Here is a 16,006-nt window from a genome sequence, read left to right as displayed (position 1 = left end):
TAATACCTCATGTCCCTGAACCACACAAGTCATTGTGCCATTGCCCAGCAAAAGAAAAATGTATAGGCTTTAGATGATTATAACATAAAGTCCACATTTCCTTGGGAGGATGAGGAGACCAAAATATGTTGGAAAGTACCACCCTGGGATTTGTGGAGTTTTGTGTTCTGCGTTTGCTGAGAAAAAGGCAGGAGGGGGAATCGCCTAGTGTTAAGTCTTCGGAGTCAGGTGACATGAATTGAAACCTGTCCCTCTCACATGTGATCTTGGGTAAATTGCTACATATCTCCCTGCCTCAGTTTTCTTATCTGTAAAAGGGCACAATGATACCTGCCTCACTGAATTGTAAGACAACATGCTATCATGTTCTTGGGAACCAATAGCTTTTTAGTAAGTGGTAGCTCTTGTCATTTGCAACATTCTGACACTTTCAGAAAGTCTTAGAAAGCCTCCCACTGAAGGGATATTGAACACATTCTCGTTAGAGAAGACTTCTTGAAAGCAATGCCAAGTAAATGGGGGCTGACAAACATAGGAAGGTCTCAAGCAGAGCCCAGAGTGCAGCGCGGCGTGGCTGGAGCAGAGGCAGAGGGCTGGAAGATGGTGCGCCTGGGGAGCTGGACTGGGTCAGAGAATAGAATATCTTCTCTTTTTTATGATACTGCAGAGTTTTCATTGCAACCAATTTTATTTCCACTTATTGCAATTCATTGCCACTGACTTTATTTCCCCAAGATAGCACATGCACAGACCACTCCATACAACCCTCAGAAAACTAAAGCAGCACCTTTATTTCATACGAACAGTATAAAATGTTCATTATGTAAGAGCTGTGTTTTGTTTACAATATATTATATTGCTTCAAGCCAATGCCAAAAGTCCATACGTTATATTCCCTATTTTATTGTGTTTACAATATATTATATTGTTAAATGCCACTGCCACAGTGTTCTTTTTCTTCTTTCTTTCTTTCTTTCTTTCTTTAATACTGAATTCTCTGGAATCATCGTCAGGTCAAAATGTATTGTGAATTTAAGAACAAGGGAAATTTTAAAAATGTGACAAATGTCTAAACACGTGACAATAAAATTAGAAATGTTGTAACTTCAACACGATTAACTGCTCCAACCAAACCCTTGATTTACGCATTTTTGTTCCATTTACCTTCTCCAGTGTTCCCCAGCCCCTCGACATCATGAGTGCATTGTAATTTTGGAAATTACTCGACAGCTACGCAACTGAAAAGATACAGTTTTAATCTGATCAACTGACATAACATCAAATCTGTCCCAAAGCCCTGAAACAAGAAATCTATACCATCTCGCTACAGACGTACTTAGAAAACTTAAAAGGAAGAGTAAATATCAGCTCAGTGATTTATAATGAAGCTAATAAAATTCAGGCCAGTATTCTTAACTGTAATGAACATTATTTGAACACTCAACACATGAAAGGTTAACAAAGGCTATGAACTTGGTGTAACTTAAAACGTTTCAGATGTCGGAGTTCACCAGATGTAATTGGATTCAGGTGGATCCTGCCGCTCCTCAGCCTTTTTAAGTGAAGGCGTGTGCTGCCTGAGCCGGGTGCCTGCTGGCCTCAGGGCATGCATGAGGCTGGCTCCGTACCCTGTAAAATTATTCACAGCTTAAAAGAAAAGAAACTACAAAACCAGGCTCTTCAGATTCATTATTAACCATTCAAATGAAATCCATTTTCCCTTTTCAACCCAGAGTGAAAGACTACAGCCAACACCAAAACCACCTGAATGGAGACATATTACAGGTTCAAGATCTGTGCTAAAAAAAGAAAACCCATTTCAGGAACTCCATCAAATCTGGCTTCCATAGAAGCTCTGACTCACTATAGATTTTGGCCATGCAGAAACTCTTGATGCAAAGTTTGGATGAATGTGATCGAATGAAGGATTGTCTCCACCCAAGGTCTGGTAAGGATCTGGCACTGAGGTCCCCAAAGCAGGGATGCTCTTGCAGAGGACTGGATCATCGTCACTGCATTGCAAAACCAGCCTCGATTATATCGATCCAGAACACGCCCCACTCTTCGTATCGATCACACAATCAAGTGTGGCTATTGCACTTACACAGAATACGCATTTTGTAAGAAGTAAGGGCTTCCATGATACATTTTAGAGAAGGGTTATGATTCGAACAGACTCCTTAGCAATGGGGATTTGTCAGTTTCAGTCATGGCGGGCATCTATCCATTTCCAGCCTAGTTTTAAGTGGACTGTAACACTCATTCCCATAGCTTCAGATCTCCCTTTCTCCTACTTGTGGACTTCTGGAGGTGCTTGGGGCACTGACTCATTTCTACTGATTTCCTAAAACAGACCCAAGACGGCAATCACATTTTAAAAATCTGCCTCCATCTTCCTGTGCATTTGGCATTCCGTTTGTTCCCTGTGGTTTTTAAATGCAAGCATGCCATTAAGTAACTACTGAGAACAGAATACTTTGGTCCTGAATGTGTTTCTTTGAATTGTCAGTATGTAGGCTAGTAGCTCAAGGAACAGCCAGAACATGAGCCAACAATGCGCTGGAGGAAATCCCTACCCTGCTGTTCTCCCCGCCACCCATGAAGCCCGAACCTCCCTGCTGGCGAGGGTGAGCCTCAGCCGGGAAGTCTGTCTCCAATGTCCTCCTCCCCAATAACATGTCTGGGTGCCCGAGACCTCCCAAAGTGTCACCTCGCTGGGAGTCTGTTCTCAGCAGAACTCCGTGCCTCAGCGCTTCCTTGTCACCTCCCCCTGGTCAAAATAAACCTCTTCTTTCAGCCTGATGCTCTAAGCTAATGTACAAGAGGCTGGGTGGCCTCTCCTGCACAACACATTTGCATTTTAATCAGGCACTGGGCATCTTCTTGAGGCAACGCCTTGATCTGAGGGAGGACATGGATGACAAAACTCTCACCAGCAGTTGGAGGAGCGGGGGTGGGTGGGGGCTGGCAGACCTGTCCGAATTGCTCATCGATGCCACCTGAGGGTCCTTGACTTGCCTTCTTTTTGAAGGCGTGACTGGGGTATCAGCAGGAACAGTGGCCCTCTACTCTCTTGCCATCACTCTTGGTCACCAGGTCCCAAATATGGGTCCCAGATCTCTGTAACTGAGGCCTGGGATGTATCGTATGACCTCAGGCCATCCCTAGGCCCGCTGATATCTCAAAAGTTACTTGCATTCCCAGTTAAGTGTGGCATAAAGAATTTGGTTTACTCTTTTCCAAAGGGTCTCTAGAAATGGTTAGTTTTCTACAGGTCTTTTAGTCCAAAAAAAGCTTCCCCCAAGTGTGTCCCTGCAGGGAGAGCTGGGGAAAGAACTATTCTCCAGAGGAGCTGAACTTCTTGTTAAGCTACACCCACCTGAAGCCAATTCAATCTCCCATCCAGTCAATTTAGCGCGTGACAAGACTCAAGTCAATGGCTTAGTGTAGCCTAGACCAGACATCAACCCGCCTTAAAACCAACCAACAAAAAAGCGTGTATACCTACATATAAATGTGTTAGATATACATCATAATAATATAATGTGCACATTATAAAATATGCACAAAATTAGAGATTTGGGATTGAGATATGTAAATGTATTTAGATATAACATATGTTTACATATAAATATAATAAAATAACATAAAATATAAAACTGTTGTCAAACTCGTCTTTTCCACCCGCCTAGCTGATCATTTCTACACTCCCTGGGCTATGCAGACCACCCTTTGGAGACTGCGGATCTAGAAAAACATCTGATGTGAAGGTGATCTGTTCAATTTGTGTCCATTACTTTGGAGACTGACTGTGACAGGTACAATCTGAACTTCTGCGTTTGAAGGCACTTGCATGACTGAGGCCTTCCTTCCCTCAAAGGAAAAGTGGACCGTGGGCCCACGCTTAGGAGACTGAATTCTAGCCGCCAGATGTACCGAAACCACAATGTTTATTTCGTTCCCTCGCTCACTGACTGTCCCTCCCGCTAGAACCTGGGCTCCACCAGGCAGGGCATTTTCCGTCTGCTCACTGGCATGCCGCCAACGCCTGGATTCCTGCTTGGAACAGAGAAGATATCAATCAAAATGAAATGGTTGAAATTAACCAGTTTCATTTTGTGTCGAAAACAGGCCCGTGGTTTATTATCTCTACAGCTAGCGCGTTTTGGGTAGTCAGTAAATTTGGAAGAACACAACTCTCCCATATCCCATACTCCCATACTCCATAGACCTTTCCTTTCTTTCTTTCTTTTTGGCCTCAAAAGAACTTACTTAAAACATACCGTAACCAATAACATTTAACAATCTTAAAGAGCAAAATTCTTCATGTTTTATATGCTCACGGATAGATCTTGAAGGATGACATCAGAGCCAAATCTATATATTTGGGTTAAACTCTTACACTTGTTATTTCTTTCATAGTTACCACTCTGTATTACCACATCAACCCAAATTACTGATTTAACTTAGAAAAGAGTCGTGGAGCTATTTTACAGATGTAGTGATAATTTACACAGCTGCATTGCCCTTAGACACTAAAACTTAGACTCGAAGGTTTAGAGAGTTGTGGGAGCCAGGGGGAAGCACCAGGGAGAGGAGGCAGAGAAGGGGAAGCTGCTTTTATTGACACAGAAAGCAGGGATGGGTTAAGGGGTTATCTATTAGCCTCAGGAGCCAAGACATGGGAGAGGCAGGCTCTCCAGACGCCTCCCACTCACTTTTATTGCAGTGTCTTCCGTGCCAGCCTTCTAGACATTGGCATCTGTTGGGCTCGTGGCAGGTTCCGTGGGTACCGCAGCCAGGCTCGCAGACAGCTAGAATCGGAGCAGATAAAAAGTGTTTTCTGAGTTTTCATCATTCAGCAGAATTAGCTGCGTTTCCTGCAGTTTTTAGAATGTGTTCGTTTGGACTTCATCCCTGCTGTTGTTTGTTGTTGTTTTTCTAAGCCAATCTCCAGCTATAAGTCAGTTTGGGACTTTTTGATAAAAGGCCTGAGAGAGATCATAAACTAAGCCTCATGCTTCTCAGTCACAAAAGATGCTCAGTAGGACTTGGAAACCTCTGGAATGGAAGCTCATCTTCCTTAAGAAAACCCTGAATAGTCAAAAAGTTTAGCTGCTCGTGTGTGAATGTGTCTATTTTTTCACGTGCAGGGGGTTCATACAATGTCTTTGCTCAGATAAAGGCAACAGAGACGTCGGTGGAGAAAGGCTCATGCAAGGCCCAGGCAACATGCAGTAGGTCCAGAAGCTGCGTGCGAGGAGAGCCCCAAGCCCAGGCTGATTACGTGGAGGGGGACTTACGCTTTGAGCAGAGGTCTCCTTGGTAACCTTTGGAGCACTTACATTTGCTTTTACCAATGCATTTACCTCCATTTCGGCAGGGTCGTGGGCATTTGCCTGAAACAGAGAAGGAGGCAAATAAGCAAGGGACTCAGTGCTTCGTTCGGAGGTCATCGCATTTTTCAAAGGAACTGCAGGGCTTTGGGAGGATAAGTGCTTTTAAATGGCAGCTCCTCCCACTTATTTCAGACCTGCTCTGGCTTTGATACTGTTCGAGTTTCATTCTTGGAACCAACCGGCTAGTATTTTTACTTGTGATTTCTAATGTATGTCTCCTGCAATCAGTGTGTTGCCCACATGCTACGTTTATGTTACTTTTTTATAAACAGAACAAAATTCTGATTCATAAACACTTGTACTTTAAGATACAGTACAAGTTAAGATGTGAATAAGCCGCCAAGTGATCTTTTCTCTGAGTTTTGACTTCGAATGTCACTCTTCTGAAAGCAGGCCTACATCTGTACCCGACAGTATCTTTCCAGGCCTAGGATTCTCCAGAGAGCCGGGCTGGATGCAGAGAGTTTCTTTGGTAAAGCGATCCTAGGAAACTGGAATGGGGGGACCGGGGGAGCAAAGAGTGGAAGGAGGGAAAGCCAGCACAAAAGTGTGTGTGGGGGTTGGTCATCACAACACACAACCAGGCTCCATCGTGCGGGGTCCTTCTGAGGAGCCATGGAGCCAAGTTCAAATCACTCTCAAGAAGGGAGAGGGGAGCATATGTTCATTGGCACCTGTCTCCCACTGGTCGAGGGTCACCCTATGGGATGACTTCCTCACACTTCCAATCTGCCACTATGTGAGTGCAGACTGATTTTGTAGGACTCAGAGGAGTCTCTGGGTAGAAAGCAGGAGGAGTGTGGAGTAGCTAAGATGGGGTACAATGAGGTTATGTCTGTGAAAAACAGGTTCCCACAGCAGTGACTGGAGTGAAAGGCTGGCTGAGAAGAGATAAGAGGTGGGGCATCAAAGGGGCCCCATACCACACCTATGCTTTTTTCTAGAATGTCTTAGATCCTCATGGTACATCACTCTTTCTTTTATGTCGGTGCCAAATGAGAATTGTTAATGTTTTCACAGCTCTTTGGGTTACAGGATTTTAGAGCTGGAGTAGGGCCTTAGATGTAAAGATGATATAATGACTGTCTTATTCCAGAAGCTATTTATTCTCCCTCTGCAATCTAGAATTTGCCATCCGGAGGCTGAATGTTTTGAAGAAATAGGAGAGCTCACCCAGAGCTGAGACCGCATCCTGTGACTGACATGATGCTGTTCCAAAGAGAGCAAAAAGCCATTAGGTTTTGGTGGTGGAGGGGTGTGGACTTTTTTTTTTTTATTGTTGTTCTTTTTCTTTTTTACATTTTAACAGAACACTCATTACAAAAGTCTTAATACATAAGGAGAAAAAATGAAATCTTTATTATAACACAACACACCTTTTATTCTCTAAGCTCTTTTTTTAATGGTCAAATGAACCTTCGAAAGAAGTGAGCTAGTACATGTTTTACCAGCAAGCGCTGTGTTTGATAAACATGAGTTCCATATGCAAATTATTTTGCTGAAACACTTTACTTCTCTTTTCACTTACCCAAAAGGGCTTTCTTCATGTATAAATTGACCAAAGCAACATTTAGTCATTGTGCAGACAATACAGACTTAGTTTTGAGATGCTGGAGTCTCTCAAAAACCTAGAATGCCATTATATCTTTAAGTTTCTCTGATGCAGGGATGTTCTAGAAACAGGCATCAAATGACCTTAATAATAGAACACCACCTTTTCATTGACCATTAAAAATCCAAAAGGGTCATTTTTGCTAGGTTTGTATACAAAGAATAGCATTTGCTATTTGGTCGAGATCCCAACTCTTACCTAAAGGAAAGGAATGCCTAACTCTGAATTTCCATTTGTGTCAATGAAACATCTGACCCCACCGTAGGTACAAAATTGGATCATATCACAGTACTCTGCCATGCACTTGGGTTTTTCAAGTAAACAAGATGTGGGGCAATTATTATACAGCAGAAAGGATAATACTTATTGTGAAATACCTGGTGAACCCAAATGTCCCCACGTTCAATGAGAGGTGAGCTTGGTAGCCAGGGATATGAGAGAGAACAATTGATGGAGAGAACCTTTTCACTGCCTCCATGGGTCTTTTTGTTTTCTTGGTCAGAGGGAAGTGAGAGTCCTTAGGTTCACGACAACCAGGAATAAGGACATTCTCTCTTGGTTATCACATGGCAGAAATATGACTACACTGTTCCAAATCAAATCTAATGAAGCCAAAGCCTCGTGAAGGTCTGATTGCTTAAAATTCAGAATCCTCTAAGTGTCTTTAATGTTGACTTCCTTTTCCTGAAAATATTTTGCAACAAATTCTATCCATTCGACAGTGGGAAAGTGAGCCAACTTGAAGGATTACATATTTTTACCTAAAACAGACTAAGCATTGCCTAAAGACAAACATATTTGACTAAGTTTAATCAGTTGGCATTTTTACTATAACCAGTGGATGAGTCCAGGGAAAACAATGAGTTAGGGATTGACAAAATAAGGATATTAAGCTTCCTCTGCCCATCGGATTATAAGATAACTTAAATGTGTGACTCTGCTTAGAAAACATAAAAATGGTTTACAACAGTGTCAACACTATCATTTCTGGGTCCTAGGATTCTGGGTGGTTTTTAATTGTTTTATTCAGTATTCTAAATTTTTTAATAGAGAACATTTTATTTAAAACCTCATTTATAATACAGTATAAGTAATCCATGTAAACTTTCTAACTGAAAGTTCACTGAAGATCCTTCGGATATCTAGGAACCTTAAGTAAAGGGGTAAATGTATACTTCATACATGCAGATATTTCTAACTGTGATGTTATTTGTTAACTGGCAAGAGTACCTCAAATTAAGTCAAAGCGAACTTTTAGAAGACATCAGTCCTGATAGAGGCCATGGGAAACAAAAATACATATCTCATGAAAAAAGACCAGACAATAACAAGTGTTGGCAAGGATGTGGAGAAACTGGAACTTTATACATTGCTGGTGGGAATGTAAATAGTACAGTGGCTTTGGAAACGGTTTGGCAGATCCTAGAAAAATGGAACATGAAGTTAACATGTGGTCCAGCAATTCCACTCCTAGGAATATACCCACGAGAACTGAAAACATACGTCCACACAAAAACTTGTACATGAATGCTCACAGCAGCTTTATTCACAAGAGCCCCAAAGTGGAAACAGCCCAGATGTCCATCAACTGATGAATGGATAAACAAAAGGTGGTATATCCACACAGTGGAGTATTATTCAGCAATTAAAAGGAAGTGATGCCACATGTCACAGCATGGGTGGACCTCTAGAACATTATGCCACGTGAAAGAAGTCAGACACAAAAGGGCAAATGGGATATGATTCTGTTTATATGAAATGTCCAGAATAAGCAAATCTCAAGAGATAGGAAGTAGACTAGTGGTTTCCAATATCTTGGGGAAAGGGGAAGGAGGAGTGACTGCTCATGGGGTCAGGGTTTCTTTTGTGGGTGATGACACGTTCTGGAATGAGACAGAAACGATGCTGTACAACTTCGTGAGTACACTGAATTGCGTATTTTAAAATGGTTAATTTCATGGTATGTGAATTACATCTCAATTTTAAAATAAGAGTTCATAATTCAGCTTTTTGTCTCTACTATACTAGAGACACTTTTCGACTCAGGAGCCGTTTTCGTATTTTCTTGATAATATGGTTCTTGTAATAGAAATAAGACATTTCCTAGAGGGATTTGAGCATAACTTGTGATAGGGATAATCAGGAGCCTTCAAAGGCCGACATTTTGGGGGCAGTCAGGGAAAAAAGGGATAAAAATCATTGTCTCTGCCAATGGAAGGGTCATAAACCCAAGGACATACTTACGTGAAGAGAAATGAGCCCAAGAACAACGATTTATAAGTATGACCCATCTAGGTATATGAAGTCTGAGAGTAAGTATGGCGAGAAAATTGAGGGGAGTTAGTTCAGAGATCTCTTTATCAGGGCAGGGTAATTAATAAGAACAGAAACCACATCGTGACAATTAATTACACATTCTATGGAAACTCCTGAGGTATTTCATTTGAACTCTATCAGAAATGGTTACTTCATCTACTACTCATTAAAGTACAAATAAATTAGAGTTTGAGAGTTAAAATAGGAAGTAAATATTACTTAATTTTGAGCCCACTGCACCCACTTCAGAAACTATGGTCATACTAAACACAGCAGTATTTTACAGACACAATACAGATGGAAATGAAAATGCCGTATCCCAGAACTTCCAGAAGGGCAGGGACACGGCACCCTTAGCAGACATGCTCACGTTCTTTTTGCTCCTTCCCGAACAGAGCTCTAGTGTCATCTGTTTTCTGGATCAGAAAATGACCTAGGATGCGGTTGGCTCAGCGCTGAGTTTAATAGAGGGCGTCAGTGATTTGCTGAGGGTTACACGGCTGGTAGGTGGCAGACCAGGATAAGCACTTTGATATCCTGATTCTGAAAACAATGATTATCTACCACATTCCACCCTTCAGGTTTTCTTTCTTTGTATGGAAGCGAGACAAACGTATCGTGAAGGCATAATGAAGACAGAACTGCACTGATCTTAAGTTTACAGTTCAACTATTTTCTTACCTAAATAAACACTCGTGTGACACTTCATCAGTCAAGATATAGAGCATTTTTGGCACCCCATAAAGTTCCTTTGTGCCCTCAACCACGATCCTCGTTCCTACTATCATCCATTAATTTTGCCTGTTCTTCAACTTCATAAAAATGGAATCGTGCAGTATGCACTTCTTCCTTTACTTAACATCTGCGCAATTCATTTGTGTTGTGTGTGCTGTTTGTACTTTTTCCTTTTCTTTTTTTATTGCTGTGCACCCCTTCTACCTTTTTCTTGAATCTATCCTTTCCTCTTAGATGGCTCCCTGGCTCTGTCTGATTCAGGGAAGAAAGTCTATGCCTGCAAGTAGACACACAAATCCACCTATCCCAAAACTCTGGTCTACATTTCTAGGCTGAAGTGATGGGCTCTGCACAATGAGAAGGGGACAAACTCACTAAAGAAACAACGCCACATGCTGAGAAACCCAAACCCAGATATAACTGAGTCAGAGTGTGTGCTTGGAGTCACGGGAGCTATGGCACCCACTGCCCCACCTTTCGCCAAAATGAATGGTGGCTAAATCTAGTGAAAAGAAACCACTGGCTTGAGACCTTCGATAAGCTATTCATTGTCTCTGGGCTTCAGCTTCCTCACTCATAAAATGATGGGGTCAGGTGGAGTATTGAGGCTCCCCCCCCCCAAAATGAAGAGAATGCAGAAGGTCAATACTCACTTATTTCACACTGTTCTCCCTCTAGTCCTGGAGGGCAAATACACTTTCCAGGGTAGAAACAGGTCCCTCCATTAAAGCAGGTAGTTGAGCAGTTTGCTATTAGAATGGATAACAGGGTAATTGCATTAGACAGTTGGTTAAATCTTAAAAAAAAAAAATCTAACTTCACTTAAAGTGAAGTGATACTTCTGAGACATCTGCCTCCTGCCCGTTTACTTACTTGGTCAAGTAAGCCACTTTGCAAATGCAAAAATTGTAACCAATTGCTTGACCATTGACAGATTCCAGCAACATAATAGGATAGCACACACACTATATGCTATTCTCGGGGGGGGGGGGGCTTCTATCTTAGAGAAAAAAAGGCAGACTGTGTAAAAAAAGTTATCTTTTTTATTTTCTTGTAAATATGCCCTTTAAAAAAGAACACTATAAACCTCCTAAAATATTTTTTGAAGCTAAAAGAAGAGTAAAAAGGAGAAGACTTACTTTAGAATAGATAAAAGGGAGAGAGGCCATAAATACTAGGAGCCGGCAAAAGAGAAAGCAACTTTTTTTTCAGAATGAGAACAAAGATTCATCTTATGTAATAGGGATTTAAAAAAATAGACTTTTATGACATTTAGAGGAAGGAGTCCTGGTGTTCGGAAAAGGATAGACTAGGCAGGGGAGTGGAGCATCGACTTGGACAGACTATTGTGGGAGTCCGATGAACTAGATTTTCCAGGTAATTATCATACTGTTTGTGATTCATCCTAAACCCTGTCTTTGTGTCGACTTCTGGAATTTCACTCCTCACACCTAAAATAAAGGGAGGACAAAAATGGGGCCGAGGGTAGAGCAAGTATCTAAAAATAGACAAGTTGGCTCCTTCTATAAAGGAGATTAAAATGAGAGCTTGGATTCTCAGCAACTCCAGTTATAGGCCCATTTGTTCTTGTCCTATATAAAATGGGCCAAAGTTGGCTACAGATGAGCAAACACTGAAGCAAGCTTCCAGGAGAAAAATCAGAGAGGAGATCCAAAAGTTATGTGTATGCTTTCTTTGTGGAAAAGAAAGCCAACCGGCATGTTCTGCAAATATCATGCTTCTTAAATGATAGAGCTCTTGTTTAAAATCCCAAGTATCTCCCTTCTTGAGGCAATGCCCTACTTGCTTTGGCACACCCAGCCTCCCGAAGCAGAGGGGAGCAGCAGCATTTGGGTACAGAATTTAGGATTTAGGAGAACCAGCTCTTTGGGCTTCCTCCTTGCTAATTGCTGCTTGTATTGTTGGGGCTGGACAGTCGTTTTTTCGAGTGTAATTCTGTGTCCCCACTTGTCCCTGTTTCTCCTGGGGAATTAAGAAGAGATGAGAAAACATCAGGATCAGGGTCTACTTGGCCAGAGCCCTCTGGGAACTATCCCTTCTAACAAATAGAACGCAATGAACCTAGGAGCTGAATTGGAAGTCACGGAACGATGACAAAGCTAGTTAAAGAATGTGGCCGCGCTCTTAGTATTTGTACAATACTTTACAAGCTTCTCTACATTTCTGTTGTACAATGATTCTGGACTAGGAAAATGAACCAGAGACACCAGGTAACTTTCACTGGGGTTGAGGGCATGCCGGGCCAGGGCTTACCTATTCATTTCCTAAAGTTTGCAACAGATATCCCAAGAGCCACTGAAAGTTAATCTTTAGCGTTGCTTCAAATGTGTTGTGCCCAGGTTGAGCTCTGTGCCAGTAATTAAACCATTTTTCAGAAGCTCTATACTCCCTCCTGGATGATAAATGCATCTTTCTGTTGAGGTAGTAAAAACCATTATTTTTTAATATTCCCAGATCTCCAATGAGACCAAGTGGAATTTCAACAGACTTTCCAAAAGAATAATAATAAAAAATTACTGGAGTCTAACAAGTAGGGAAAACCTTTCACCTGAAAGGTAAAATATTACAAAATGTAAAACATACTGGAATACGCATATTTTCCTTCAACAGGGACCACGCAGTGTTTGTGGCTCCGTGGCGTTAGAAAAACATTGCAGTTGGCACTCCATCGTACAGACAACGCCAATGACAGCCGCATCTAAGCAGGCCTCACAAACAGTCTCTTTAAACCTGGTCATACCTGAGTTCTTCATCCAAATCTCTGAGGGATTTGCTCTATTTCCTAACAGTTTTGTGATAATCTGAGCTTAATTCTGCGTCAAGAATCACCCAATTTTGGAAGAGCAGAGATGCTGAGCGCTAAATTTAGACAAACAAAAAGGAACTTTTTTCCTTCACTGGCTGTTCTTAGCATATCATTTAGTGCTTAACCTTTATGAATCCAAACTTTAAGGTTGTGTCAAATCCAATACTCTAGTTTTGGATCACTTAAAAGTAAAAGGTAGAGATGATCTCACATATCCTCTCAATTAGCTTGGGGCTGGGGAGCCAGGGGCAGTGGCTTAATTCCCAATTTAGAGACGGGAAAAGTGTGACCCACAGAGAGATCAAGTCGTCAACCCAGATGCAGAGTCTGGGGACCCGAACAGGTAGCCTGAGTGACCATACAGTCAGCAGAAGGTGTGAGTTCGGGTCAAGCTACTAGAGCTCCATGAACCTCATTTCGCTTCTCCGAGAATGAAGCAGATACAATCTACGTATCTCAAAGGGCTGTTGAGTGTAAGATCAGATAAAGGTGGGAGGTACTTTATGTACCAAAGAGCAGATGCCTGTAGGTTATTCTGATTCACGCTGAGGGATTCTTCTTAGAGTTTTTCCTTCTTTTTTATATTATTTTTTTTAAAGATTTATTTATTTATTTAACTGACAGAGAGACAGCCAGCGAGAGAGGGAACACAGGCAGGGAGAGTGGGAGAGGAAGAAGCAGCCTCCCAGTGGAGGAGCCTGATGTGGGGCTCGATCCCAGAACACTGGGATCACGCCCTGAGCCGAAGGCAGACGCTTAACGACTGAGCCACCCAGGCGCCCCTTCCTTCTTTTTTAAAAAGTGGTTCATTTCAATCTTAATTGGTGCTCAGTGCATGATCACTGAAGAGATGCTTCTCAAAACTAACACATCTTTTTATCTCACGGCATGTATTTATTTTTAAAAAAAACCGGCTCTACTCATGCAATTAGCGTTTTTGACACAAGGATAATGTCATTAAACACATACACTTTGCATGATACTTTTCAAGTTTTTTTCTCCCATAAAAGATGTAAGCTGGGCAAAACAAACAGGTATCTTGTAAAGCCTATGGGCCATTCAATATTTTAGAGCAAGTTCGAACCCACTTCCTGAGAGTGAGCCTGGCTGTGATGCCGTGTCACAGGAAGGAGGAAAACCATGTCTCAGGGCCGTCCTCTGTGAGCAGATCACTGGATTGGGGGTCAGTCAGGAAACGTGGAGCAGGCTGTTTCACTTGTCTTTGAAGTTCACCCGTAAAGCAGATTTAAGACATACCAAAACCCCATATGGCACACAAAAATCCACGCTGCCCTCCCATCAGGGTGTCAGCGGGAGACAGCTGTCCAGCAGGGGTGACATCTCTCTAGCCCGCATCTGGGATGGGCACCTCGGTAGGACCACGAGGCGAACTCCTCTCCATAGAATAGGTGTGGACGTTTTGGGGATCACTTCTGGGGCCAAGACTTCTTTTTGTTGTTCTGTTTGAAAGTAGCATCTCCTCCAGTCTCCTTCTCTGCTCATTGGTTCCAGAGAGCTCTGAATCACAGCATGAAGGGCTGCCCTGCCCACCATCGGGATGCCTGCCCTGGAGCATTCTATGAGTGCATACAAACCTCTAGTGTGTTGAACTACGCTAAGATTTGGGGTTAAAGTTATTATAGCAGCCAACAAACTCTTATACCCTATTTATAGAGCTATTATGGAGAGTGATGATATAGTAAATACACTTAACTGAACATTTAAAAAGTAAAAAGAATCTTGTTCTTAAAAGGAAACTGTTACCTTTATCACAATTGACTCCATAGAATCCAGGTGGGCAGATGCAGAACCCAGGAGTGACACAAAGCCCGCCGTTCATACACCGCGGTGTGCAAAGGGCTAATAGAGAGAGAGCCCTGATTAAGGCTAAGTAGGGTTTTGGGGAAGGACCATTTTGAAAATATCAGTAATACAATAGCTCTACATTTTCGATCTTTGTGGTCGACTCCAATGTCTTTAGGAATACAGGCGTGCTATATTAAACATTATTATGAGTTGTAAATGAGGCGCTTTTTTTTAAACCAATTTCATAGATGAGAATTTTGGAATTGTTCCATTCCAGTGGCTGATGAAAATTTGCCTGGAATCATTACTTTGACGAAGACGTGGCCTTCTTAAGACTGTAAATATTTTACCCTGCCCTATTTCCTAGATTTTCCAATTCCAAAGTATATGCACATGAGAAAAATTCCAGTGTCTTGAAGATGAAAAATATTTTGCTTACTCTCATCAAAAAAGCTCTTAGTATTTAAACATCCTGTGGTTAGTCCACATTTTCTTGTTTAACTCTTTCATATAATAGTAATTTCACTGAGATAGATATTCTTACAATACAAATGATTTTCACCTTTTTTTTTTTTTTTTGCCTTATAGCAACTTCATAACTCAGGTGTAGACTTAGTTGTGAATCAAGCTACTTTTAATTGGAATAGATATTGTCAAATCAATCATAATATTAGCTTTTTAAAAAAAATTTAAGTGGAGGAGAAAAATTTCGAAACTTTCATAAGATTATGCCAAAACATAGTGTATATAATAGTGAATTAGGGATGGGGGTGTGTGGGTAGTGGCCACAAAGAATGTAGACATTGTGCTAACGTTCTCTGCCTCTGTCACCATATATTGGATTTAACAGAAAACCATCTTAGAAGTACTTTCCAACTGCTCTTCTGTGGCTCTTTAAGATTTTACCAATCTTTATGATATGACGAGAAAAATAATTTCAAGGACTGTGTTACAAAAGCATATGGGGGGCTCTTGTGTGACATCAATTTCATTAGGAAGCAGATGAGGGTAGCTGGCTCTATCTGCTCTTTACCTTTCTCACAGTGGGGGCCATAGAATCCATCAGGACACTGGCAGATACGTCTTTCATTGCAAAAGCCTCCGTTTCGACACCCTCCTGGGCATTCGGCTTCACCAAAGAAAAACAAGGTTATATGGACACCTCTGAAATTGTGTTGGGTGAATTACAGCAAGCATGAAGAGGTTAGTGGTGACTTTCCCCCCAGTGCACGATGATCGTAATTTACTGAATACTGATAAGTTCTACTTATATTCTCTCTATACCTCTTGTACTCCACTAAGTCCTCATCA

General features: G+C 41.7%; 1 protein-coding gene across 2 annotated transcripts in view; it reads right to left on the bottom strand.

The window, feature by feature from the left end:
• Positions 1–770: 770 nt before the first annotated feature.
• Positions 771–16,006, bottom strand: part of WIF1 (WNT inhibitory factor 1) — a 66,189-nt gene continuing 50,953 nt past the window's right edge. Inside the window, exons 5-10 of one of the 2 annotated variants that reach the window (XM_026500100.4) lie at positions 15,729–15,824; positions 14,654–14,749; positions 10,716–10,811; positions 5,304–5,399; positions 4,719–4,814; positions 771–1,629 (exon numbers count right to left, since the gene is read on the bottom strand). In XM_026500100.4, coding sequence (XP_026355885.1) covers positions 1,508–1,629; positions 4,719–4,814; positions 5,304–5,399; positions 10,716–10,811; positions 14,654–14,749; positions 15,729–15,824 — 602 coding nt within the window. In that variant the 3' untranslated portion in view covers positions 771–1,507. The remainder of the gene's footprint in view (positions 1,630–4,718; positions 4,815–5,303; positions 5,400–10,715; positions 10,812–14,653; positions 14,750–15,728; positions 15,825–16,006) is intronic. The other variant, XM_057316521.1, reaches the window with a different exon arrangement.

This window comes from Ursus arctos, unplaced genomic scaffold, assembly GCF_023065955.2.
Source record: "Ursus arctos isolate Adak ecotype North America unplaced genomic scaffold, UrsArc2.0 scaffold_21, whole genome shotgun sequence".
NCBI lineage: Eukaryota > Metazoa > Chordata > Mammalia > Carnivora > Ursidae > Ursus > Ursus arctos.
The sequence above is the reverse complement of the archived record's forward strand: the minus strand, read 5'-3'. Positions and strand labels throughout refer to the sequence as shown.